The sequence below is a fragment of the Solanum lycopersicum genome, chromosome 1 (genome assembly GCF_036512215.1).
Source record: "Solanum lycopersicum chromosome 1, SLM_r2.1".
Taxonomy (NCBI): domain Eukaryota; kingdom Viridiplantae; phylum Streptophyta; class Magnoliopsida; order Solanales; family Solanaceae; genus Solanum; species Solanum lycopersicum.
The window spans coordinates 77,895,556-77,920,925 of NC_090800.1; the positions used below are offsets into that span (position 1 = coordinate 77,895,556).

General features: G+C 33.8%; 4 protein-coding genes across 5 annotated transcripts; all 4 read right to left on the bottom strand.

Moving 5' to 3' along the window:
- Nucleotides 1–2,107: 2,107 nt before the first annotated feature.
- LOC101246280 (uncharacterized) lies at nucleotides 2,108–3,821 on the bottom strand. The gene is made up of 2 exons (XM_004229580.4): nucleotides 3,698–3,821; nucleotides 2,108–2,717 (listed from the first exon to the last, which is right to left on the bottom strand). The coding sequence occupies exons 1-2, from the start codon at nucleotides 3,749–3,751 to the stop codon at nucleotides 2,280–2,282; spliced, it is 492 nt and encodes a 163-aa protein (XP_004229628.1). The 5' UTR covers nucleotides 3,752–3,821; the 3' UTR covers nucleotides 2,108–2,279.
- A 736-nt stretch (nucleotides 3,822–4,557) lies between these two features.
- LOC101246564 (chaperonin-like RbcX protein 2, chloroplastic) lies at nucleotides 4,558–9,272 on the bottom strand. Its single transcript, XM_004229581.5, has 5 exons — nucleotides 8,559–9,272; nucleotides 7,262–7,353; nucleotides 5,290–5,347; nucleotides 5,015–5,080; nucleotides 4,558–4,833 (listed from the first exon to the last, which is right to left on the bottom strand). Exons 1-5 carry the CDS (start codon nucleotides 8,880–8,882, stop codon nucleotides 4,708–4,710), a joined length of 666 nt encoding a protein of 221 aa, XP_004229629.1. The 5' UTR covers nucleotides 8,883–9,272; the 3' UTR covers nucleotides 4,558–4,707.
- Nucleotides 9,273–10,998: 1,726 nt separating this feature from the next.
- On the bottom strand, nucleotides 10,999–14,236 carry LOC101263647 (putative late blight resistance protein homolog R1A-10). 2 transcript variants are annotated; one of them, XM_069299815.1, is made up of 3 exons: nucleotides 14,099–14,236; nucleotides 11,340–13,409; nucleotides 10,999–11,204 (listed from the first exon to the last, which is right to left on the bottom strand). In XM_069299815.1, the coding sequence occupies exons 1-3, from the start codon at nucleotides 14,160–14,162 to the stop codon at nucleotides 11,149–11,151; spliced, it is 2,190 nt and encodes a 729-aa protein (XP_069155916.1). In that variant the 5' UTR covers nucleotides 14,163–14,236; the 3' UTR covers nucleotides 10,999–11,148. The 2 variants fall into 2 exon arrangements, with proteins under 2 accessions (XP_069155916.1, XP_004231117.1); XM_004231069.5 differs by having other exon boundaries at nucleotides 13,646–14,162.
- Nucleotides 14,237–14,580: 344 nt separating this feature from the next.
- Nucleotides 14,581–23,370, bottom strand: LOC101246863 (cellulose synthase A catalytic subunit 3 [UDP-forming]). Its single transcript, XM_004229582.5, has 15 exons — nucleotides 22,815–23,370; nucleotides 22,420–22,539; nucleotides 21,804–21,999; nucleotides 21,220–21,440; nucleotides 20,987–21,104; nucleotides 20,691–20,889; nucleotides 20,298–20,564; nucleotides 19,850–20,195; nucleotides 19,632–19,769; nucleotides 19,284–19,409; nucleotides 18,980–19,192; nucleotides 18,577–18,841; nucleotides 16,923–17,125; nucleotides 16,102–16,452; nucleotides 14,581–15,545 (listed from the first exon to the last, which is right to left on the bottom strand). The coding sequence occupies exons 2-15, from the start codon at nucleotides 22,441–22,443 to the stop codon at nucleotides 14,961–14,963; spliced, it is 3,252 nt and encodes a 1,083-aa protein (XP_004229630.1). The 5' UTR covers nucleotides 22,444–22,539; nucleotides 22,815–23,370; the 3' UTR covers nucleotides 14,581–14,960.
- Between the last annotated feature and the right edge of the window lie 2,000 nt (nucleotides 23,371–25,370).

The window sequence follows — 25,370 nt, forward strand, 5'->3', positions numbered from 1 at the left end:
AATATTCAATTATTGGAGCAATCAATTTCAGTCTCAACATCATGCTTGGATTTCTGTACTTTTTATACCAAATGAACAAAATCAAGGCAAAAGTAGCACTGCGAGTTAATTAGGAAATGTTTATTTGATGTGTGGACTTATCATTAGCTTCGTTATTTCATATTATAAAATTAAACAAAAAAATAGAAGTGTATATTAATAAGTACATATATGTATATCAACTGATATTGCCATGTAACAACAACCCAAGTACACAGCCCATGGGCCTGCAGATCGGATGCGAGCTTGCTGGGCTTGGCATGTGAAAAGGAGAAAAAAAAAAGTATAAATTTAAGGAATCCCATAGTGTAATACAATAATTACATTCTGTCCCGACAAATTTAGTATTTACTAATAATCTCTTAAAATTGATGTGACGTGATACATTAGTATGTTGTGATAAATGATAAATGATACACGGTAACTTAAAACTATTAAAGATTAAAAGAAAAAAAATGGAACATTTAAATTTGTTATCTAAATCAGCTTAAATTATGGTAACAGTTCATTAATAAGCATTAACTCAGCACGTAATTGGATAAAAATTTCAAATTTTAAAAATTCAAGATTATATCATCTAGTTTGAAGACATTTTTATGAACATTCAGTTATTAAACTTATTGACTGATACATGATAACAATTTTTAAAAACTCGTGATACATAGAAAATCATATGATACACATCAAATTCATGTATCAATGCATCGTCTAAACACTATAACACACTGAGTCGATATGTATCAGCAAGCACACTTGATGACGCAGTTATTAAACTTATTGACTGTTACATGATAACAATTTTCAAAAACTCTTGATACATAGGATATCATATGATACACATCTAATTCATGTATCAATGCATCGACTAACACACTATAACACACTGAGTACTTATGTAAAAACTTATTGTCTGATACATGATAACAATTTTTAAAAATTCATGATACATATGGGATTCCTTTACTAAAACTTTTAACAACAATGGTTGCTGCTTCTTTTTTTTTGGTGTATTTTGTCAACCTTTGATTTAAATGATTCGCCAAAATCTTTGTTTGAATCCTTCCGAATATTCATAGGATCATGCAAAGACTTTTTTTTTATTTTCTTTTCAATTTTCATCATCCGAATCATAAATCCTTCTATTAGTAAAAGGATCCATTAATATGATGTAATAGAACAATGAACAAAAAAAAGGATGATGGAGTAAGAAGAAAAAGAAGACCTAGAGACGGCTGATGTAATATAGCAATGAACAAGAAGAAAATAAGAACAAATGATGGATTAACAAGAAGAAGAAGAACTATAGACGGATGATGGAGTAAGAAGAAGAAGAAGAACCAGAGAACAAATTTCAAATTTTTTGGATTTTGAAATTCAAAATTTCATATTAAATGTTGTGAAACGTTTTTAATTAAAATTAATAATTCAAAATTCAAAAAGTGATTCAAAAGATTGAATGTTTTAGTGGAGAAAAAATAGGCATGATATTGGGAAAGTGTGTGTTATAGGAAAGAGAAGACTATGTATCTCTAAACTTCTACTAAAATTAAAAAAAAGGGAATTATATAATATTTTAAAAAAGAAGGGAAAAATAGAGAATACTAAACTTATTATTGTGTACTTAAGTTATTTTTCCAAAAAAAATTAGCAAACTTTTCATTCAAATTAAATGTTATAAATACCAGTTATTACACTCATTTGTGTATGAAATTTATGCTTCAATCTTTCATATAAGAAGTGTAAACATCATCATATTGATTTGCTTCGTTTGAATTAATATATTGTGGCTCTCTCAATATATATAGATATATTTATTCAATATACTTATAATTATACAAACACAAATCTCTATCCAATTTTCTTATATGTTTTTGTCTTTCTCGCTTTATACAAACACAATACCAAAATAAATTATACAACTATTCTTTATACATACATAATATAGGGAGCTATACTTTTATATTTATTTTTTTGTGTATAAATATGTATCATACGATGTAAATAATTACTAGATCCAGTTAAGATTTGCCTAAATCTGATAATGTATCTCATATTCACACGTATAAAATCAAGTATAATGTATGTTTAACATAAATCATATCCAAGATACAATTGACATCAACTTACAAAAACATGGATCCTCTTTGGTTCTAAAAAGACCTTACATCAAACCAAATAAACTTGCAAAAAACTACAAAACAAAAACCCATACGTACATTCAAATCCCACAAAATCTCGAACTAATGTTCATGTATCCCTTTAACACAAGACTTCACAAAGCTCTTGAAACTACCCTTCTTATGAGGAGATGATGCCTTATTCTTTTCCTCAATTATAACAACATTACTCACTTGTCTTTTCTTCTTCAAATTCAAATTCAAATTCTCTTCAACACCAACATCATTATTATTATTATTCTTCTTGATCATCTCCAACTCTGCCTCCCATTGCAAACACACATTCAACACCCTCTTCTCAACATTCACAAGCCTCTCCATGAGTGTCCCCTTGTGCTCCGTCTCCGAAATCACGTCGTCTATGGGGCGGCAGTGCTTCTCCATGCTTCTCGGAGAGAAATCGAGCGACGAAACTTGCCCGTCGCTCGTTAACGTCTCGCTCGACGCTGTGGATGTCTTCGGTGAATGATCACCTCCTCGAACTTCCTCGAGTTTTTTAATCTGAACACAAAACATGAGAACTCTATGTTGATTTGATACGACGAAATTTAATTAGTAACCTGTAAGAGTAGATTGATTTACCATTTGCTACGTATGAATCTAACAAAGTATTTTGGAGTTACATATATGAATGAAAAAACATATTTTGAAGCCAAAAAGCGAATCTTTTCGCATCATTTTTAATCCTCCAAGGTGACCTTTTTTTCCCCAATAAATTAAAGATATATTCTAAAGCGGATAAAAAATAATTTTTCTATCATTTCTGATACTCCAAAATATTTTTTGCCTTCAGTCTTATTATTATTTAAGAAACTTATATTTATATATATTGGACCTCTTATTGTTAATTTATTCCTTAGATTTTTGCTACGACTTGATACTTTTTTACATGCGAGTTCTTATTTTTCTAATAAAATTAAAGATACACGCTCACAATCTTATTATTATTTGAGGAACTCATATTTATATACATTGGACCTATTATTGTTAATTTATTCCTTACATTTGCTACGACCTGATACTTTTTACATGCCTAGTTCTTATTTTTCTAATAAAATTAAAGATACACGCTCACAATCTTATTATTATTTGAGAAACTCATATTTATATTTATTGGACCTATTATTGTTAATTTATTCCTTAGATTTTTGCTACGACTTGATACTTTTTACATGCTAATTCTTATTTTTTCTAATAAATTAAAGATATACGCTCGCAGTCTTATTATTATTTGAGAAACTAATATTTATACATATTGAACCTATTATTGTTAATTTATTCCTTAGATTTTTTTCTTAGACTTGATACTTTTTACATGCTAGTTCTTAAAATTTATTTTGTGTTCATAATCAATTTTTTAGTTGAATCAAATAACAAACGCAACCACGCTAAAGGTAAAAAACGACTGATGTAAAGGGAAAAAAACAAACATACCTAAAATATTTATAGAAAAAAAAAATAGTAATTAGAGAAGTACTCACTATATTGTCAAGTCTATCGATTCTAGAGAGTATTGGTTCTTCAACTGATGCCATTTTTTTTCTTCTAATAATATCGTTTTTCTTTTTTTCCCTTGTGTATGCTGTGTTAGATGATAATTTTATAATGTGTTTAAGTAATACGTGGCAGAATATAAGAAGAGCAACTGCCGCTCGACACGTTGCAAAATATTATATGTTTGATTTGATGTATCCTGTTGACACGTAGACGATTGTTTGCAGTGGATATGTATCATTAACAATTTTATGTCATGTTTATCCCGTTTCCCAAGACTACACCCCTCCAACTCTCGAAGCTTCCAAATTAACGAGGAGTAAAAACTCGAATGTCATTGACCAAGTCAGAAATTTTATCTAGAAATAACAATTTATTATGCTAAGAATATCTGAAATATGTTATTTAATCATTTTTTACTTATACATATGGTACTTTTTTCTTGACGAAGAGTGTTTAATTGAACATCCTTATTACTACGTAGCTACGCCACTGTGTGATATTTACATCAAGTCAATACGTGCATACTATGTGTTTAAATTTATACTTTATGTTACTTAATCATAATTAATTAACATGTATTTTACTTTATTAAATCACATAATAATAAAAATTGCATTGATTTGATGTAGATATCGAATGCGGATAAGTTTTTTTTTCTTCTATCAACCACTATTTTCCCCTTAGTTAACTTAGCATAGCACGGAAAAGATAAAACTTTTGAAGACACATCACATATGGATGAAAAACATGTAATTGGTCAATCGGATGCACTGTACAATTTTGCCTATCAAGACTAACGGAAAAATGGAGGACAAAATAAAATATCGACTACGACAAGAATAACTTTTAGCGGTATTAAATATTGATATTAATAAAGAATATTAAAGTCTTTACTGACATTAGTTAAGTGTCATTAAGAACCAATATCGCTAAAGGCTGCTGAATGATCAATTTTTTATATAGTGACCAAAGAGAGTTAGCTTTCTCCCATTAATCAATCCAAACTTCCAGCAATCTGATCATCATCAGATGGCCATATAACAGTTTGAGCTAGTCGTTCACGCATCAGTTCCACATTCTCATCAGATATTCTGTTGTATAATTCAGCATGATCACATTTCTACATCCAACACACAATATTCATTAGATTTCCTCTGCATCATTGCAGTTGAAATACCAAATTTCCACTCGTTCGCGATACAATACAACAAAGATATATGTACTAATTCATGAACACGATATTTTTGAAGGAGCAAAACATGTACGTCAAGCAATACGTAGCTAAAATCAATGTGGCATACCTGCATCCATATGCTGTAAAGGCTAAGACGTGTAATCATCACTCTCTCAGCAAGTTCTCGCTTTTCCTGCAAAACTCTTTAACATCAGACACACAGAAGAATGCAGTCAAAAATGCAAAACTCGGCTAATATGAGAGGGGTTAATCTTAAATCTAAGCGGAGATTATTACAACCCTATCTCATTGAAAACATACTTAAAATGCGGAAGACATGTCCCATATTTCACTTTTTTTCATATAGATAGAAAGAACATTTATCAAAATATACAATGTTACCTTGAAAAGCTGTTGAAGGAAATTTTTCCCAGTGTTAGGCACGTGGTTTACTATAAAACTGTAAAAGGAAAAAGGATAAAAAAAATTAGTGAAAACAACCAGTGAGTAAAACCATCAAAAGAATCATACCTCTCAGTGGCTATAGAACAAACAAGATTCTTTGACAAAGCAGTTTCGCTACTTTTTACCAGGTGAAAGTACACTAGAGACCCTAAGCTTCTAGTTTGGAGCTTTGTTCTTATTTTCATATAACGGTGGTGTCTACGCTAGCTTGTGTGCGTCTTGACTAATCCCACTGGCACAGGTACATATTAGATAATCATCTCTGTCCATTAAAGCTTGGATAACCGAGACGGATTAACATAGTATTGCCTCTACGATGATTTGAACCAAGCTTCCCAAGGTATTATTCCACTTATTCGACCACTAAGTCACTCCCTTGGTGACTCCAAATCAGAGCATACTAAGTTCGCAAAAGTGGTAGTATAATCCAATTTAAAAGGTATTTCCTAGGGAATGGATGATTTAAAATACGAGTTTAGAGAAATTTACTATTACATTTCAAGTGGAAATGCAAACTCGGACAATATTTTCAGTATTTCCATTCAAATCAAAGATTGTCAGAAATCTTGGAAAAGGAAAAAGTAACAGTTTCAAGAGAATCAAAGAATGTCAAATGAAAAATGAAATGCACTAATAGGGGAAACATAGAAAAGCTCAGGCGATAAAATGCTCATCGCATTTTAAATAAAATACAAAAAGCAAAGGACGACAAGAGAAGCATGTTGGACCAAATGTTCAATTATTTTTGAAACAATACATTTGATAAACGTTTTGCTTTTCATATTGAATGAATTTGGATCCATAGGTTTCACTTTATTTAGTTTATAGGTTTATGGTTCTTTTGAAAAATACATTTATCGTCAAAAATTCACAAATCTATTAGTATAATATACGTTGCTTTCTCCGTTTAAAAAAGAATGAGCTCCTTTTCCATTTTAGTCTGTTTCAAAAAGAATGATCTCTTTCTTTTTTTGGTAACATTTTAATTACAATTTTCCACATAGCATGTTTAAGGCCACAAGATCAAAGGGCGATTTTGTACATTTAACCTAACTTTAATTTAGAACCACAAGATACAAAAGTCTTCTTTATACTCTTAAACTTCATGCCAAGTCAAACCAGGTCATTCTTTGTGAAACAGAGGGAGTATTTGATGAAAACTCTTCTTAAGAGAACTTTTATCTTATAAATAGTTCTTCTTTTCACGTAAAAGAAAAGCACTTCAAAAACTCTTTCCCTTGAAAATATTTGAGAGACACTGACCAAAAGGTGAAACCACAGATCAAGAATAGAGCAACGTTCTTGAGTGCTACTTGTTGTGTGGCTTATTTGAATCCCAACGATAGAGTTGTTATTTATTCTTCCATTTTCTCGTGGGAGAGACTCCAACTTTCTTCAAGAAACGTCTTGACGTGCCTCTAAGCTAAGCAAGTCCTATTTTGGTCTCTAATATTATCTGTGTTATCCTTGTTCAAACAAAGCATATAACTGCCTCAGCTGCCGTTCTGGCCTTTCACTGCCCCTCCAATGCAGCTTCTTGCCCTCTCTCAGTTTATATCACGCCCATTCATTTTTACTTCCTTTCCCCAGCCTTCTCTAACCAATAACCACTACCACTAAACCACAACCACAATCCCATCCCTCCAATGCAATCTAGAGCCCATCTCCTTTGAAATTGCCGAATTATTTTCCTCTTTCCCTTGCTTTAAATGATCAAGAAACAATAACACCAAAATTGTGATGGTCTTTGCATCTATCACTCCTCACGTGATTTTGTTTAAATTGGATTAAGGTGCCAGTTTTTGTAACATCAACACCCTAAATGTTAACTTGAATATTTGGGCTAAATCAGAGGATCATCATATCTGGAGAGTGGATACGCTTAAGAAGAAAAGAAGTCTAAACTTACTTGTAAAACCATGTATACTGTGGGGGGTTCATCTCATAGAGTTGTTGAAGAACAGTCCGTACAGCCTTGTAAGTGATAACATTGATTATTTCCTGCAAATGCCAATCACTTAAGGAGCTGAATATGATCAAATAAAAACGGAACTACAAAAAGAGATTGGACACGGTTCACTTTGAAGTCTTACAGTTCCAGCAAACCGAGGATAAAACAGTTTCCGCAGATTTCATTTTTATGGATGGACAAAATTCAAGTGCAGAATCAACGAAAAGAGCACTGTAATAATGAGCCAAACTTTAGCTAACTACATCTGTGGAGGAATCGATTGGCTCTGCAACAAAAGGAGTAGTACAAGACATTTGGAAAAAAGACCAGAAAACAATTTAAGCAATGAATTTATATTATTGAGATTCATGCGTCTAACCATACCATAGACAGCTACCTTATCCCCTAATCATTTTAAACATTTTTCAAACTGATGATTAAAAGTATAAATTTGCAAGTTTTTTCGCTAAAGCCCAACGAGAGCAGTCTATAATCAACTATAAAGACCTTCAATTAACAAAACACAACCAAAAGTTTCCCGTTTGACCATACCCGTTCACTTATAACTAATTTCTGTTCACAATTCTTCCCAGGATTTATAACCAAACAAGGAAATGTCCAACATTCAGTCAAGGCTGTTCTATCTACAAACTACTACAACAAACTTCAATATTCCCTTGCCAATGAAAGATAGTCCATTTGTCATAGATACACAGAATAACTGTGAGCAGATAATAACATACCCAATGTAATCCCACAAATGGAGTCTGGGAAGGCTAGTGCGTAGCAGACCTTACCCCTACCTTTGCACAAGTAAAAGCATTACAAAGCAGTTTGAAAAACAAAAACATTGGGACTGAAGAAGCCTGTACAAAATGCTAAAGAACGTAAGACAGAGCATATTAAAAAGGAACAGTCACTACAACAAAAAATTACGATAATCAAAGTGCAAGAAACTTCAAATAGTATTAAAAATGGAATACCAAGAACTCCTTGAGTAATGCTACAACTACTGGTATGGAAGCAAAAGTGAAAAAACTCTCAACTACCTTAACTATTATAACCTCCTATCTAAGTTCATGTCCTTAGTAAGCTGAAGCTGCTCAACAGAATCCACTATACAATTCACTATTGCCAATCCATTTATAGAATCCCACTATCATGTATGAGCATATAATAAAGAACACAATCAATTATTCACATTAGAAACTTCTGGTCTATTTCCCAGTAATAATAATTTACAAGAAAAGCTCACATTTTTAACATCTTCCCCTGAATCATCATCTTCCACTTCCAACCCACCAACAACAGTGAGTTTCCTAATCTTCTGTCTCTTTCTTGAACCTCCATTTAAAGCCAAAGACACCATCTTTGCAGATAACCTCCACTCACACCATGCTTCCAAGAAACTACTACTTAAATTCAACTGCTTTCTCCCCTTAAAGGTTCTCCACAACCCCAATTCCCTATTACTCCTAAAATTAGTGCTGCCTGAGTTACGACTAGGATTCAAGCACAAACATGGAGTAGAGTGAGTTTCAGCTAATGATCTTCCAGACCCAGAAATAGTTCCAACCATTATGAGTTGGGGGTTTGAAAAAATGGGAAATTGATGGGGTAGAGAGCAGAGGGCTTGATGGCTGAATCTTCTGTTGCAGATTCTTGAAAACACATTTTTTTTGGGAGATTTTATGTTGTTTTTTTTCTGAGGTCCAAATTTGTTTGACAAAGGATTTTTTTTTTAATCGACAAGCAATTGAGCTTCTTCCTTTCTCAGGAGAACACGGGCCAAATCTTTACTAGGAATTGAACTTGTTGCCCAAAATGGTCTTTTTTTTTTTCCTTTTTCTTTTTGAAGAGTGACGTAACTAAAGTAGTTAACTACTCCACTTTTTTATTTCTTCAAAAAGTAAAAAGAACTAAAATAATAATGCGATTATTCTATCGACTTTTTGGCAAGTGAAAGGTCGTAATTAGTACCGGCAAAATAAACTTATATTTTGATAATTCGTCTAAATAATTTGTATATTTATTGAGTTGAGTGAGTAATTTTTCACATGATTAAAATCAAAATAAGCTTATATTTTGATAATTCCTCTAAACAGTTCATATTTTACTGAGTTGGGTATGATTTTTCACATGAGTAATATATGGATTGATATCCAATAAAAATATAGCTAGAATATGAATTAATCTTCTAACTTTTATTTATTCAAAATCTATGATATCACTAAAAATAGTGCAACTTCTCTTTCTTTTTATGTTATTCTATAGAACTAACTATTCTTCTCTCTAATTGAAAAAATGAAGTCAAAAAATATATAATTTAAATGTACTTTTCTTTTGTTAATTATAGTACATTTTATTTATTTACTTAATTTTATATTAGATAATCAATAATAGTGTAAAAATAAGAAAATCATGTTAAACATTATCGTCTAAAAAAAAAGGTTAACATATCTTCTCCATATTGAATTCTTAAGTAAAGTACTATTTATTCATGAAAAAATGGTATAAAATAGTATTTTATCCAATCTATTTTTATTCATATCAAATATGGGCGGGTTGAATGATTACCCATTTTTACCCGCCCACATTTGACCAAAACCCGACCATTTATCACCACTAGTTATAATAAATAGAGGTTTATGATCGGGTTGGTTCGGATTTTCAAATATCAAATTAAAATATCATATGAAATTTTTAGATTTATAACCAACCAAACTAATACACACAACTTGGGTTTTTATTTTTATTTTTCAACTCGGAGTGATTCGAATTTTTCAAATACCGAACCAAATCATTGTGTCGAATTTTTAATTTTTAAATCAAACCAAACTAATAAACCTTAGATTTTTTGGGTAAAATATGCATACAAACAAATAATTAACTTGTACTCCAAATATTTCTTTAGTCCAACTAAAATACAACTATTTAAGATGTTTCTTAAGAAAACACACAATATATGAGATGCGTTATGACACTAAAATATTCAATAAAAAATATTACAAAGTCATAATGAAAATGATAATAATAATGATAATTTAAAAGTACTAAATCACGCTAAAATAAGTCTAATAAGTATTAGTTATATGATTAAAGGTCAAAGAAAAAATAAAATTAAATTATGTATTTTAAATTTCTAAATATGTGAAATTAAAGAACAAATATTCAGTATTGTTGTCTATGAATTGATGTAAAACTAAAGAACTAAATTAATTTATTTTGTTAGCATAGTATTAATTTAATTTTGAATTGAGCTTTATTAGAATTACTAAAATCTATGAACTATAATATTTATTGAACCATTCAAAATTCTAAATCTAAAAAAACTCAAAAAATAGGTTAAAAGATAAAAACTATGAAAACATATAAGTATATTTAGAAATTATATCAAAATAAATACTTTTATGTATAAAATAAACTTTAAAAAATTATATATATAATGTCGTGTTGATTTAATTTCGAATTGAATTTTTAATTAAAACCAAACCAACAAATATAGTCGATTCTTTTTTTTTTTTCAATACCAAACCAAGTCAAATCAAACCATAGTCTATTTTAGTTCGATTTGTACACTTGAGTTCTAATTTTTACTATAGTTGTACACCACAGGTAAAATTGACCATATCTTAAAAGTGATATTTTAAGCAAGCGTAGATTTAAAATATTTTTCAAATTTATGGACTAAGAAGTCAGAATGAAATTATGTTATATATCACACACTCCGCTCCCATCATCCCTATTGTAGATCATTTTTACCTAGTACAATCATATTCCTAGTTAAATTAAAGTAACAATAACAAGAAACTTAGCAAGTCAAATACAGATTTCTCAACTCAAGTTCAATCTAGTACTGCTCTCCAGAAATCGAACAACGAGGAAGGTTCATCATCGTCAACTGCAAGAGAGAAACTCATCGATCAGTCAGAATTTCGAGCTTACTCAATGTGTGATTTCAAGAAATATTTCATATTAGGAAAGCTCAGAATTTGAAACTAGTGCTGACAAACTATTCAGCTGAGGGAAAACTTACCATAAACGCGTATGTCAAGACAAGAGTTTCCCATGCTCTCCTGTTCTTCGCGAATTTCATTTGCTGAATTCTGAGCAGAAGAGCTGCAGCAAATCAGTTCAATCATCTCCAATGTACATATCTCTCCAATATCGATTGGTATTTCCTCAAGACAGATGCATTTCCTCAAAACTAACTTTTGAAGGTTTGGGAAGTTAACACTACCGGCTTCCCAGTTCAGTAGACGTGGCTCAGCAAGCAGTAGGAACTTTAGCTGGCTAAACTCGTCTTCATCACTTAGTGTCCACGCACAACCTTCAAACTCATTATCTCTAAGTTTAAGCACTTCAAGATTGGGCAATGCAGCTAGACTTGCCATGTCTTGAGAAAGCAGAAGACAACCGGATAATATTAACCTCTTAACAGATGTTAAGGAAGCACACCAGTTTGACAAGGTGAGCCGCTTCTGACCATAGCAGACGCACTTCAATGTTTCGAGTTTCTCTAAATGTACCAGATTTTGTAAGTATTCAGATGCATCGTCTGATGCAGCATCGAGGATACTCACTTTACGTATACTGGGAAGGCATGAAAAGACTTCCTCTGTACAGCTCGCAAAACATAAGTGAGAAAGTTCCTCCAGATTGCTGAGCCCCAAAACATCATCTGTTGTGGTACTTCTTTTAGGCTTAGACAGATAATTGCCACTCAGTAGACGCAGACGCCTTAGCTGTGTCATGTTCCAGATATCCCGAGGCAGAACCAAAGTTTTGTGCATATAATACAGTTCCGGCTGTTGAAATACCAAGGTTTGCAGATTATAGAGATGAGACACTGATGCGGGGAGACCACCATTTGATCGAATCCAAAGGTACCTTAGATGAGTTAGTTGTGTTATCTCAGCTGGAAATGCAGGAAACATGTGAGAAATAATTGCCAACACTCTGATATGTTTGAAGCTCGCGAATAAGGAAATTTGCCTATGAGGCGGAGAAGAGATTGACAGTTCACCCCAGAAAAACATTGATCGAGTTACATGAGATGACAACTCACTAGAATCATTTAGAGAAATGTTGGAAAGAAAGCTGAAGCCACGACCCTCGTTCCTCTGTGCTAGGAAGTTTGAAACATATCGAGCTGATGTCACGTGCAGGAACTTCTCTTTCTGAGCTTCTCTCAAGCTCAAGTCCCTCAACAAATCATGCATGCCACAACTTCTGATCTCACCATTGAACCTCCTCTTTTTAATCATTATTAGATTTCTACTAATAAGATCTTCCAAACACTCTTCTGCAACTTTTTCCAAGCTCTCGACCCTTTCGGCTTTCAGAAACCCTTCAGCAACCCAAACTTGGATTAATGTCCGAGCTTTTATTTCAAAATCCTCCGGAAAAGCACCTATAGAGAGGAAGCATGGCTTGAGGTGGTTCGACAGGTAATTGTAACTCATACCGAGCACTCCCAGGCATTTATCTGGATCATTCGCAACAACTGAATTAACAGTCTTGGCAACAGTGATCCAACTTTCTCTTCTCATAGAAATCTTAGAAAGATGCCCTGCAACCACCAGAATTGCCAAAGGAAGTCCACCACATCTTTCCGCTATTTGCTTCCCGATATCCTCTAACTCAAAAGGACAAAGATCATTTACCCCAAATACCTTGATGGAGAGTAATTTCCAACTATCATCCAAACTTAAGACCCCCATCTCATGCAAAGGGCTATCAGGATTAGCATAAGCAGCCACATCCTTAAGCCTACTCGTTAATATGATACGACTTCCATTGTCATCATCTGGAAAACATCTTGTCACATCGTCCCAAACTTTAGTACTCCAAATATCATCAATGACAATAAGATATCTTCGATCCTTAAGTTTTCTATATAATGACTCCGCTAACTGATCCTCAGTTTTCTCTACAAGCTTATCCGCCGTCATACCAGGAATGCAACGGGCTAGACTTAACAGCAACCTCCTCATTCCATACTCTCGAGATACTGTAACCCATGCATGAACATCGAAGCGAGACCTAACTCGGGGATAATCATAAGCTTTTTTAGCGAGAGTCGTTTTGCCAATCCCACCCATACCTGTAAGGATGATCTCACATTTATAGAAGTAAAGTGACAAAACTACTTTTTGCTGCATTAAAATATATAATTGAACTTTAATTTACTCACTATAACAGTAAATTTGCTACATTTATTCACTATAATAATAAAGTCACCAACTTTGATTCAGTCTCCTATATCAAAAAAATCTATCCGTAATGTACTTTAATAGGTAATAGGTAAAGTTTAATGATCATACGTCAAATTAACCCTACCTGTAATTGCAACGACTTCTCTCTCGGAGGAGTACCCAAGTAGCCTTTCTATAACCTTCTCCAAATCATCATCAAGACCAACAACATCATTCTCCAAATTAGCATTAAAACTAGGCTTAGATGGACTACCAACCCTCGTTTCGAAATGATCTTCACCAGGTTCAGTGTCATGGTCATGGCTTGTGCAGGTCTCAAGACTAAGCACCAACTCTTCCCTTAGTAACTCAATCTTCTGTACTACTGGTACTAAATCTTCATTTCCTCTTTGATGAATCTCACAAATCTTTAGTTCAATAATATTCTCAGCTTCATTGAGAGCATCTCTAAACTTTCCAACCAAATCTTTGATATTTTCTTGGTGATAATAACTACTGTTGCTACTATCATCAAGAAAGGCTTTGAAATAATCAAGAGATGCAGCTAAAGATTGAATTTTTGGGTCAGAAAACAAACCTGGGATTCTGGTATTGAGTTGCCCTAGAGTTTGAGCAAGAGAAACAACAGAAGCATAAGCCATCAATTAGTCTCACTGGCCAGTTGAAGAACAAGAAACCTCTTTTACCTTAAAAAAAAAAATGAATTGCCAAAGAGAAAATGGAGAGCCCTTCAATGCTACAATTATTAGCTAGTAGGTCAAAAATTGTAGCATAGATAAATGCTGGGGCCTGGGACAATTGACAACCTTTTGTGCCAAAATGCCCTTAAAACAGTGATGGATCTGAATTTAATCTTTTACCATATTCCACTCCTAGCATCACTCTTATTTCACGAGATAAAGAGAAATCGCTTTCAAAGTTAAAATAAGATACTCAGAAGTGAAAGAGAATGTAAGATACTCAGAAGTGAAAGAGAATTCAAAAAGGAAAATGAACAAGGACAACAAACTACTTTTGTCATATAAATAACCTCTGTGGTCCTCATGTTGCAACACAAAATTTTGAATGAATAAATAAAATACACTAGAACATTAAGGGTACTTATAAGTTACAACATTGCATCCATCTCACTGGGGCAAAATATGAAATTTGTATACATCAAGCAGAGTTTCTATCTGGGGATAAAACCTAGAACAGGGAGCAAATTTTGATTTGGTGTCTCTTGTTTGATCTTAAGAGCTTTTACATGGCTACATTCTGCACAAAATAAACTAAACTTCACATGGACAAACAACAAGCACACACCCAAGTTTGGATGAAAAACATGACAGTTTACACAGCTACAGGATATCTTCAACTCATTTTGCATGGTTGATAACATCACATGGATGACCTTCACGCTATTATTTGCTTTGCATGCAAAACTTGAGAGTTCCTTCCTAGCAATTGATACCACAAGCCTGAACATCTGGTCCAGTAACTCTTGTTGTGAAGGGATCAATACGCACCCATAACAAAGAGAAAATGGAGGCCAGAAGAATAGACCACACGACCACGATAGTAGGTGTCCGGTTCTGACGACCCATGAGACCTTTGAGGAAGGGGTAAAGGTGAACGATCACCCAGAAAGCAAAGAATAATTTACCAAAGAGGGGACCCCATGATTGGTAACCACTGTTGACGGCATATGAGATGCCGGCCACAACTCCTACCAGGTTTACAATGAGGAGAGTAGTGGGGGGTATAAGAAGAGTAGTCCATTTGAACATGTAGAGTTCCGCAAAGTCCCCATCTTCATCAGATGCCTTGGATGTGACAGTAAAGTTGGTATCAATACCAGCAAGCACTTTGAGCAACCCTTGGAAGACGGCAAACAGGTGAGCTGACACACCACCAATGACCCAAAACTGTTCATTTCTCCACCATTCATCAATTCCAACACCACTCCATCTCATCTCCAGAATACCAGTAGCGAAAATGGAAAGAAAGAGGGATATAAACCAGATGCTAGCAAGGTTACTAATCTGCAAAAGAAAAATAAACATATCATAAATCCTGTGAAATGATATATTGGTAAATCTATGATAAAGCAACTTAAGAAAGTATGTTCTATGTAAGGCCAAGTTTAGTAACTACGTGCAGTTTAAGGCCAACTGACGGTTACTTGAAGAACTCAAATTAAATTGGGGGGGGGGGGGGGGGGGGGGGGATCATAGGTGTAGCAAATACAATACTCTGCTTCATTTTATATGAACGTGTTTACTTTCTATCATATAAGACTAAGTGTAAGTGTTTGACTGGGCCCATAGCTTAAGAAAGGAAGACTTGACTTTTGGAACTTGTGGTTTTAAACATGCCATAACATTTCCGTGGCTATAGAATCGCGTCATTAATGGTAAAATGAAAAGTTAAAAGTATAATTGTCTCTAGATCAAGAGAAGTGTCATTTTTTTCTTAAGAGAGGGAAAAAAGTGTCACATAAAACAGTAGTAGTATTAAATAACCTTGGATATGCAAAAGAAGCCAAGATATGACAAGCATGCAAACAAGTTGACAAGAATTTAGAGGTCCAAAGCTAACCTGAGGGATAATAAATTTCCCAGTAAGTAGACAGATAGCTGGAAGCATGCAGTATATAAGAAGTGGAATGGCAGTGATTGGATAAATAGTGGTGTTGACATAAGCGAATCTCTCCAACCACTTCAACCGTCCATTGTATCCATACCATATAGGACAATGCCTACTGAAAAGAATTTCCACTGACCCTAAAGCCCATCGAAGCACTTGGTTCAGACGATCTGAAAGATTAATAGGAGCTGACCCTTTGAAGGCGGGTCTCTTGGGCATACAGTATATAGATCGCCAACCACGGGCATGCATCTTAAATCCAGTGAGAATATCCTCTGTGACAGAACCATAGATCCATCCAATCTGCACATACACAACGAAATTTAAGTATTCAAACACACAACAGTAACAACAATCATGGTCCAGTTAGAGTCTACAATAGGTAGTACCACAAAGAAATTCTCGTGTTAATAATGTACCAAAAACCGATGCATCTATTTAGTGATGTGGAAGTAGCTCGACATTTTCTTTAAAGGGTATATGCTGCAACTCTCATTTTCCTTTCTCCAGATCTAAGAATATAGAATATTATTTTTGGTATAATACTAGACACTGGATCTCTTTTTGGTTTATTTTTTCTGTCAGAACGTCAAATACTAAGTAACAAGTCACCTAAAATTTAGTTAATACAGTTCCGTGGCAATGATTGTCCATCTACAATTCCCTACTCATCCTAGAACTTTTTAAATGGTCAACTTAATTCACATCACTTACAGGCTCTTCCCTACCTATCCTAGACTCTGGTGGGGCTGGAATCTAAAACACAGCATTACCTCAGTTCCCCATTCTGATTTATCTTCATAACCACAACTGATAACATGAATAGCCTCTTTCAAAAGGGTCTCCGGTGTAGCCGATTGAGGAACACCGCCATTCTCCATGAGTGTTGAAGCAACAAAAACAGCTGATTGCCCAAATCTCTTCTCCAGGCTCATTTGTGACATGAGAAGTGACTTCTCATCATCAAATCCAGCACCTGATTGAAAGAGAGAGGACAAACAGTCGGTGAGAAGTTGGAAAAACTTCAAGAAAATATTGAACCACCATGGGACTTCAAGCATAAAAAAATAGGATAATCCTGTAAAGAATGAGTGCACAAGAAGCATAAAGAGGACAAAGGTGTACTTCAATTCTCAAACTTGATAAAATTAGTGTATATGCCTGGGATGAGTTGTGTTCCTTGCTTATAACTTTACCATGCTAATCAAGAAGCAATAAAACCCAACATATAAAACTCATGCCTACAGCTTGTGTTTTTTTCTGTTTCCTTAATAAATACTCCCTTGTTTCAATGTGTTAGCCTTAACTTCTTTTTTAGTCATTACAAAAGAATGTCTCCTTCCTTTTTTTGGCAACTCTTTAATTCTAATTTCCACATAACATGTTTAAGACCACAAGATTAAAGGGTATTTTGGTACAATTCACCTATCTTTAGTTTAAGACCATAAGAATTAAAAATCTTCCTTTTTTTTATTAAACTCCGTCCCAAGTCAAAACCAGACAAACAAATTGAAACGGGTCAGAAAAAGTAGTGAGGGCAAGCAACAGAAGGCACATAAGTGTACGCTAACTTAGAAATAGAATACATTTTGCAGTTTTGTGCGTCACTCAGCAGTAACAAATTTTACAGAACCATATTCAACAAGCTAATAAATAAAGTGAGGTAATGGGGAGAATTCCTATCGCAACAATATGGATTGGAGCACAATTGGTTACTTGATATTCTACAAGCTAGTCAACAGGATAAAGAAGTTCCATGCGCATCTCCTCTTTTCAACGTGTCTAAAGTCTGAACTTAGGTAAATTTTTAAAAGGTTCGGGTAAAACTTCCAAGTATAGCTATATTTCTGTTTGCAAGGGCAGGTTCAACACAATCCAGACTTAGAAATGACATTGCTGTCTATATGTGACAGCTCTACAAGTTCAATATTTTTACTTCCATTATTGGACGATGGCAAACCTACCAGAAGGCAGGAGAACACGCACGGTTCACTCTTAAGAAAGCAAAAGAATATAAGACAGAATTCTCATTGTTGAACAACCATTACGTGGTGTGTTACAGGTACTCTACAAGTCCTACTCACTAAAGGTACGGGTTATCTTCTATTTTCCGGTTCAGAAGTAATTTCATGAAAAATATTTGAGGTAATCCAAAGCAATGAACTACAAGGTAGACAAGTCTAAATGATAAAAAAGGAAGTGATGTCTACTGATGTTGAAATGTATCGATATTGAAATCCATGGAACATTGGCAACTTGCAGTTTTTCCTTTTTTTTCCTGATGTGACAGCTTTGCCAATTAACTCACTAAAAGGAGTTGCTGAGTAAGGTGTGGTAAGATAAGCATCGGAGTAGTCATTCTGGGATTGGTGAAGTGCTCAGACAAAGATAACATGAAGTGAAAAGATTTAGTAATTTGAACTATACCTTCAACTCCCTCCTCTATATCCTCCAGACTGAATATTGGCACAGTGGGATCAACATTCTTACTAGATTTCTTCTTGTCTGAGCCATTTTTACTTGATTTAGAACCCTTCTTTCTTGATCCACCGAAGCAGGAAGAGAGGAACCCTGCTTTCTTATGCTTTGGCTTAATTGGAGGTTCATACCCATATAAAGCTGTTCTATTAAAGACACATCCAGTTCCCACATACACTGGGCCTTGAATTCCGTCCAAACCTCTCAAGTTAATCTGGTTCAACAACAAAAGAAAGATTTCACACCAAGATCCACATGAAATAATCTCTTAAAAGCGCATGAACTGCATAAAACACTATTCTAGCTTCTGACCGAGTATAAGTCGATCACTGTTACTGAAGTTCAAACTTACATCGAAAAAAACAGTATTCCTGTTGGCATATCGATCGTTCCTATCAATACCATCGAATCTCTGAGGGAATTGTACATAGCAGACATATTTTCCAAGGTTAGGATCCATCAAAAAGCACATTGCTTCTCTCAAAGCCTTGCTGTTGTTTATGTAATGATCACAATCAAGATTCAACATAAAGGGTCCATTAGTAAGAACCGCTGACACCCGTACCTGCACAATCATTGTATATGATAAAGATGCCCCATTTAAGTCAAGATTGTTGGTTTGGGGGGATAAACTGTTCCGATATTTAACAACTTACCAGTGCATTCATGGCACCAGCCTTTTTGTGATGTTGGAAGCCAGGACGCTTCTCACGAGAAACATACACTAGTCGTGGCAACTCATTTCCATCACTATCAAGTCCTCCACTTTGTCCCAAGAAAACCTGTAAGCAACAAACAGAGATAACACAGTTACTCCCAGAACAGAAAATGCCCCGACAAAAGTTTGAATTTTCAGAGTAAAGCTAATTGTAAGCACGCAAGTCCAATGTCAAACTCGTGGATTAAAGTAAGATACAATCCTCAGGCAAGTTCGAGTAATTGAACAACATTGATATCGTTTGTTCTAAAATAACTACATCCAACAAAGAAGAATTAAAAGTTACCTGAATCATCCCAGGATGATCCCTGGTGTTATTTCCAGGCCATGGTGTGCCATCTTGCATAATCCATCCTTCTTCAGGGACCTTTTGAGCTTTTGCAACGAGGGAATTGATACGAATTTTAAACTCTTCATACTCCCTCTGTATTATGATACCAAGAAACATTGTGAGCACACAACAAACAGAAAACAACTAAAGGTAGTGCAAACACTAAAACTGACCTTCATTGCCCTGCGTTCTTTTACAAATGATGTTTGAACTTTATCCTTCAAGTAGTCAACCTTCTGAGAAAAATACCACTCTGGAGCTCGTGGCTCTATGCTGTACTTCTTCGAGAAAGGAACCCATTTCCTTGCAAACTCTGCTGTTTCAGATAGGGCTTCAAACGTCAACATGGCAGCACCATCATCAGACACATAACAGGACACCTTATCAACAGGATAGTCAACTGCAAGAATGGACAGGACAGTATTTGCTGTAACAAGAGGAGGCTCCTTCAGAGGATCCACAGTACTAACAAATATGTCAACAGCAGCTAATTGTGATGGCTCTCCTTCACGATCATACCTACCATACATCATGATTAAAACTGAGTATAAAAGATAAAAATGGAAACGAGCAAAACAAAATAGAAAGAAAATAACGAAAAGAAAAAGATCAAGCTCTTACCTAAGTGCAAGCCTATCAAGATATGTCTCACGGTTGATTGGAAGCCACTTAGGGAACTGATCCAAAATCCAAGAAAATGCAAACCAAATCTCGCATATCACAGATAACAACCATAACGGAATTGCATTGGGCACTGGATTCATTATCCGATAGTGCAAGAAAATACAAAGAATGACAAGCCGGAGGACAATAACCATCCTGTAAGGATTTATTCTAGACGATGGAATAGACACCTTCCTTGAAAGAGGTTGTCTAGCCTCATCATTGCTGCACCAACAAAGATGTACCATTAAAGGAAAACTCATCCTATATTCAAGGACAACACAAAATTTGAATGCTTCAACATTCCATCAGAATGCTGATCACTACATATCAAGAATTCAGAAAACTCACAGTAAAGAGTCATCCCCCAGAATGTCAGTACTAGCATCAATATCTCCAACTCCTCGTTCCGAAGGTGGCTGGCTAGTGGTCATTGGCACAACATTCTTATCCTGCTTCATTTTCCAGCCATCAACTCTTTCTTTCCAAGCAACATTGCCAAGTCCAGGGGATCCAAACTCCCTTACTGGGTCCACAACCCTGATGTTAGCTGCCAAAATAAGAAAAGTACATAGAGCCTCAAATATCTAGAATCAGAGATAGGTAGAGTTAATTCTGTAACCACTTGTAACAAACAAGGTACATACGTGATTGGTTAGCATCTGTTGAATATGTAAGTGGATGGATGTGTTTTGCACCACCAGCAGGTCCAGGAGATGCCATTGAATAGCGTCCAGGTGATGCTGCAGATAATTCCCCAGAAACCTAGAGGTAAGAAGACAACGAGCATTCAGTCACTCATTCAATTACTTATAACAGGCAAGACAATCCAGGAAAGGGGAAGATAATAATATGAAAAACTAGCAACTGTGAATCATACATCTGTTCCATTTGTAAGCAGAGGAATATGATTGTGGGAGACCTCCTTATCATACTTTGGAGCACCAGTCTCCTCACCCCGCCCGTAAGTCGCGTGCCAGCTCAACACACGGTCTGCCACTTTTTGCTTCTCATTCAGATTTTCAGAAGAGTAATTTAGATCACTGGCACCATCATCAGCATCACCATCTTCTACACTTTCACCACTAATAGCAGGACTTCCTGTTACAATCAAGTAATACAGCACATCAAGATCTCAAATCAGAATAGTCTAGGACTTAATTGAGTTAACTGCCATTCAAATCTTTTAGTAGATTAGCAAGATGCAGATCCTTTTTTTTTCTTCTGTTTAGTGTGTTCTTTGTTGTTTGGGATGAAGGTAAGTTAACTTCATGCATAATCTCTTGATGGTAAATAATTGTTTTAGCAAAACCATTTTATCATCTTATATTTAAAAATTGCCAGTCAGCATATACAATCATGCACCAGACTCAGAAATTAAAGGTCTCTTACATCTCTTGGCTAACAAATTTTGAATAATCTATTAGCTACTCAACTCAATTGCTCAATCAGAATCATCCATACCTTTATGTCTCTTGTATCTGGTCTTGCACTGTGGGCAAGATTGATTCCCGTCCTTCCTCTCATATTCATAGCATGGCCTACAAACAGGGAAGGCACAGACATCGCAAGCAACAAATGGCTCGCCATTCACAGTAGTGCCAACACCATCACCACAGATCTGACAGACTTGACCACCTAAGGTCTTCAAGGACTTTCCCTATGCAAAAAAAATCAGTGCAATAAGAGACTTCCTCACTTACATATAAGCTTGCAAATCATCATTCAAGCTTGAATCTCATATCATACAAGATCAGACAAACTACTTCTACTCACACTTAGTAGAACAATTCTAAATTAAGCTTCACATCAAAGATCTAAACATTCTAAGTCCTTCTGAAATTCAATAGGAACAACAGTAAAATATTAAAGTTCAGTTCTTGACAAATTACTACAAACATTTCAACCTGATACCAACCAGAGCAAAGGTAGTGGAACACCACAAACAAATTAACTGGCCAAAATACCAAACCCATAATAGAGACTGACAACAAATGATATCATCACGCCAATCTGAACAGCAATTGTGAAAAAAACAAGGTAAAGGTAGAGTCTTTATGTGTTCCTTTCATGAACTAACCTTCACATCACCTTCTGGATCCATTGTCAGTCCACTTAGATGTAAACAACGGATTTGCAATCAGCTACCAGTCTCAGCCCGATAAGTCGCCAACCAACATGCCCAAATTACAGATCAGATCTATTTCAATCACCAAGAAAAACAAAAGAAATCAGGAAAAAAAAAACATGAAATTAAAAGAAAGAACAGTCTATTTAGCTATATATTCAATTAGATAGAAGGAGCATTCATTCAAGAAGAACAATCACAAGCATTTTAATTGAAGTAAACCCCCTTCCCCAGTCAAACTAAAAACCCCACAAATCAAAATCCATCCTTTTTCTAATTTCATCCATTTTCCCTCATCAGAAAGAGAAAATCCACCAACATTCCCCAAAAAAGAGGGCAAAAAGTACCTCAAGATCCGATAAACCAAGAAACCCAACCCCCGATCCTTCGATCCACTACACAAAATCAGATAAAGAGAGAGACCCAGTAGCCAAAATATCAAGAAAATGAAAGATCAACAGAGCATTGCCGACAACACACTCTCTCTCTTTCTCCTCTGCTTTCTTTGGGTGCCAATAAATACACAGCTATATATGAAAGGGGTATTGGAGTGTAGACTGTGTGCGTATTAGCTGGAGATAGTATTTGTTAGTATGTCGTGTCTGAAGAAAAAAAAAATACATTTTTTCATAATTAATAAATAAAAAAGGGCTAGTTGGCTCAGCTTAGATGAGACGAAAGCGACACAGGAGCTGCCCTGTGACTGAGAATTAGTGAAGCTTGCTCTAGTTTTAGAGAGAGAAAAATCACTCCACCGACAGCTCTATAGAGAGAGAAAATCAGATCTCCAATTATTTCCACTTTTTAAAATTAATTTCACCATTTTTTTAAGTATTTCTTTGATCACTCAACTACTTCCTTTTTTTCTGTTTTTGTTGTTTTACTTTTCTGTCTGTGTCGGTTGATTGAAAGTGAAATGGGTGAAGAAGAAGATGATCAACTAAAGGCCGCTTACCCTTTGTATCGATGAAAAATTTATTTTATTTGATAATTAATTTGATGTAATTACGTTGATATTTTAAAATTTATATTTGATAGCAATAACAGATCTCATTAATTTAGTGATGAAGTAAAAGACACTTAGGATTATGGTTATTTATTATATCTTATTGACAGTTTAAGTACAATTTTAGTTGGTAAATTTTATCATAGACAATTAATGTTTGGTACGATGAGAAAACTTATTTTATCTAACGATCGATTTTGGGGTGATTATGTTGTTGTCATATCAAAAATCTATGTTTGATAATGATGAAAAAAAAGAATCTTTTTATTTAATGATCAATTGGGTAATTTTATTTACTCCTCTGTTCTACTTTTTTATTTGGTAACAATAAAGAATCTGATTTTATTTAACGATTGATCTAATTACATCATTAAGCTTTTCATTTTTTAATATCTAGTTTTTATTATTTAATAATCACATTTTATCCTTTATTTTAACTTTTTTTTTATCGTAATCTTACCCTACATTCTATATTTTTATTGCCTTTTAAAATTATCAATACGTGAGATTATATAATAACAAAAAATAATGCTGAAAATATTTAATTTATTAAAATAATACTACAATATAATATAATGTATTATAATATTCCATGAAATAAAACTTATCGATCATTGCAATAGAGTGTATGGAAAAAATTCAAAAATGTTATTTACACAAATTGAGTCTGATTGTAATTACTTTTTATCTTGAAAGAATATTCTTTTATGTATTGATAAATTGTGATATAATTAATTAGGATTTCATCATCAGTATGTGTGAGATTTTTGAATTATTTTATTTTGCATCTTTATTAAGATAAAATTAAATTATAGAGAATAACAATTATAATTATTTATGTCGGAGTTTCAAATTTTATAACTCACATATTTATTATTTGTGAACGCAACATTTCCCTATTACATTTACAATCTTCAACTAAAATTTGGCATGATCTTCAAATATTTAAATGCAAAAAGTTATTGTAGCTATCGCAGAGTGTAAAATTGAGGACTGCTATTTTTAAAAATTTAATCTACTCTAACCACTTTTAATTTAATTTCAAATGTTTAAGGCATATTTCTAACACAAATTACATAAATTATGCTACGATTAAATATATTCAAAATTGATCAAAGTAACCATAAAAGGTAATATATATTAACTTTTAAAATATTATGTCTTTAAAATAATTTGTCCTCGAGAGTAATAAAAATTCACATATATGCATGATAAAAGATGTGAATAACCTGTCAACATATTTGCCTTGACTTTTCGGATTACTTATTTAATAGAGTGACTTTAATATTATTATTGATTCTTGACTTTCATATTTGATAATACATAATAAAAATGAAAACTATTTATATGACATTCTCTCATTCGTTTGAGTAAATCGAACAAAAACAACACACATCGAATCATATATCAACTTTTATAATATAAAATACAAAATATCGCACGGATAAATAATATCTTCGATTGTTAGATGATAACTTTCGATATCCAATTGATATTTTAGGATAAATATGAATTCAAAGAAGAATTTAAGATCAGAGAAATTGATGCACTTGAAGAAAATTAAAATAAAATAAATATATATTTTTAAAACACACAAAGTTAGATGAGCCGGTAAAAGAAATAGTTATATAATAAATTATTACTATCTTGCATAATTATTTGTTCCCATTTCATCTTGATTTACGAAATGATATCTAATGAAATACAAAATTCAAGAAATAAGATAATATATTTTCTTAAAAATTATGATATGAAACAAACTATACGTATTTATCACAATAGATCATCCTTTTTATTTTTTTGTATACGTCTTTCACCTTTTTTTTTGTTTTAGTGTTTTCTTGAGATTTTATGTAAATTCTTTATTTTCACAGTTATCATGATTTCTATTTTGGGC

Coding starts and splice junctions, on each gene's coding strand:
- LOC101246564 (XM_004229581.5), bottom strand. CDS start 8,882: ATGGTTGGAACTATTTCTGGGTCTGGAAGATCATTAGCTGAAACTCAC. Junction 7,354..8,558: donor CAGGGGAAGATGTTAAAAAT/GTGAGCTTTTCT, acceptor TGGCATTTGCAG/GAAATAATCAATGTTATCAC. Junction 5,081..5,289: donor TCCTTCAACAGCTTTTCAAG/GTAACATTGTAT, acceptor AGAGTTTTGCAG/GAAAAGCGAGAACTTGCTGA.
- LOC101246280 (XM_004229580.4), bottom strand. CDS start 3,751: ATGGCATCAGTTGAAGAACCAATACTCTCTAGAATCGATAGACTTGAC. Junction 2,718..3,697: donor TCGATAGACTTGACAATATA/GTGAGTACTTCT, acceptor TTTTGTGTTCAG/ATTAAAAAACTCGAGGAAGT.
- LOC101263647 (XM_004231069.5), bottom strand. CDS start 14,162: ATGGCTTATGCTTCTGTTGTTTCTCTTGCTCAAACTCTAGGGCAACTC. Junction 13,410..13,645: donor AGAAGTCGTTGCAATTACAG/GTAGGGTTAATT, acceptor TCATCCTTACAG/GTATGGGTGGGATTGGCAAA. Junction 11,205..11,339: donor TCTTGACATACGCGTTTATG/GTAAGTTTTCCC, acceptor TCTCTCTTGCAG/TTGACGATGATGAACCTTCC.
- LOC101246863 (XM_004229582.5), bottom strand. CDS start 22,443: ATGGATCCAGAAGGTGATGTGAAG. Junction 21,441..21,803: donor CAGATACAAGAGACATAAAG/GTATGGATGATT, acceptor TGATTGTAACAG/GAAGTCCTGCTATTAGTGGT. Junction 15,546..16,101: donor GGAAATTTATTATCCCTCAG/GTTAGCTTTGGA, acceptor TTTCTTTTGCAG/ATTAGTAACCTTGCTAGCAT.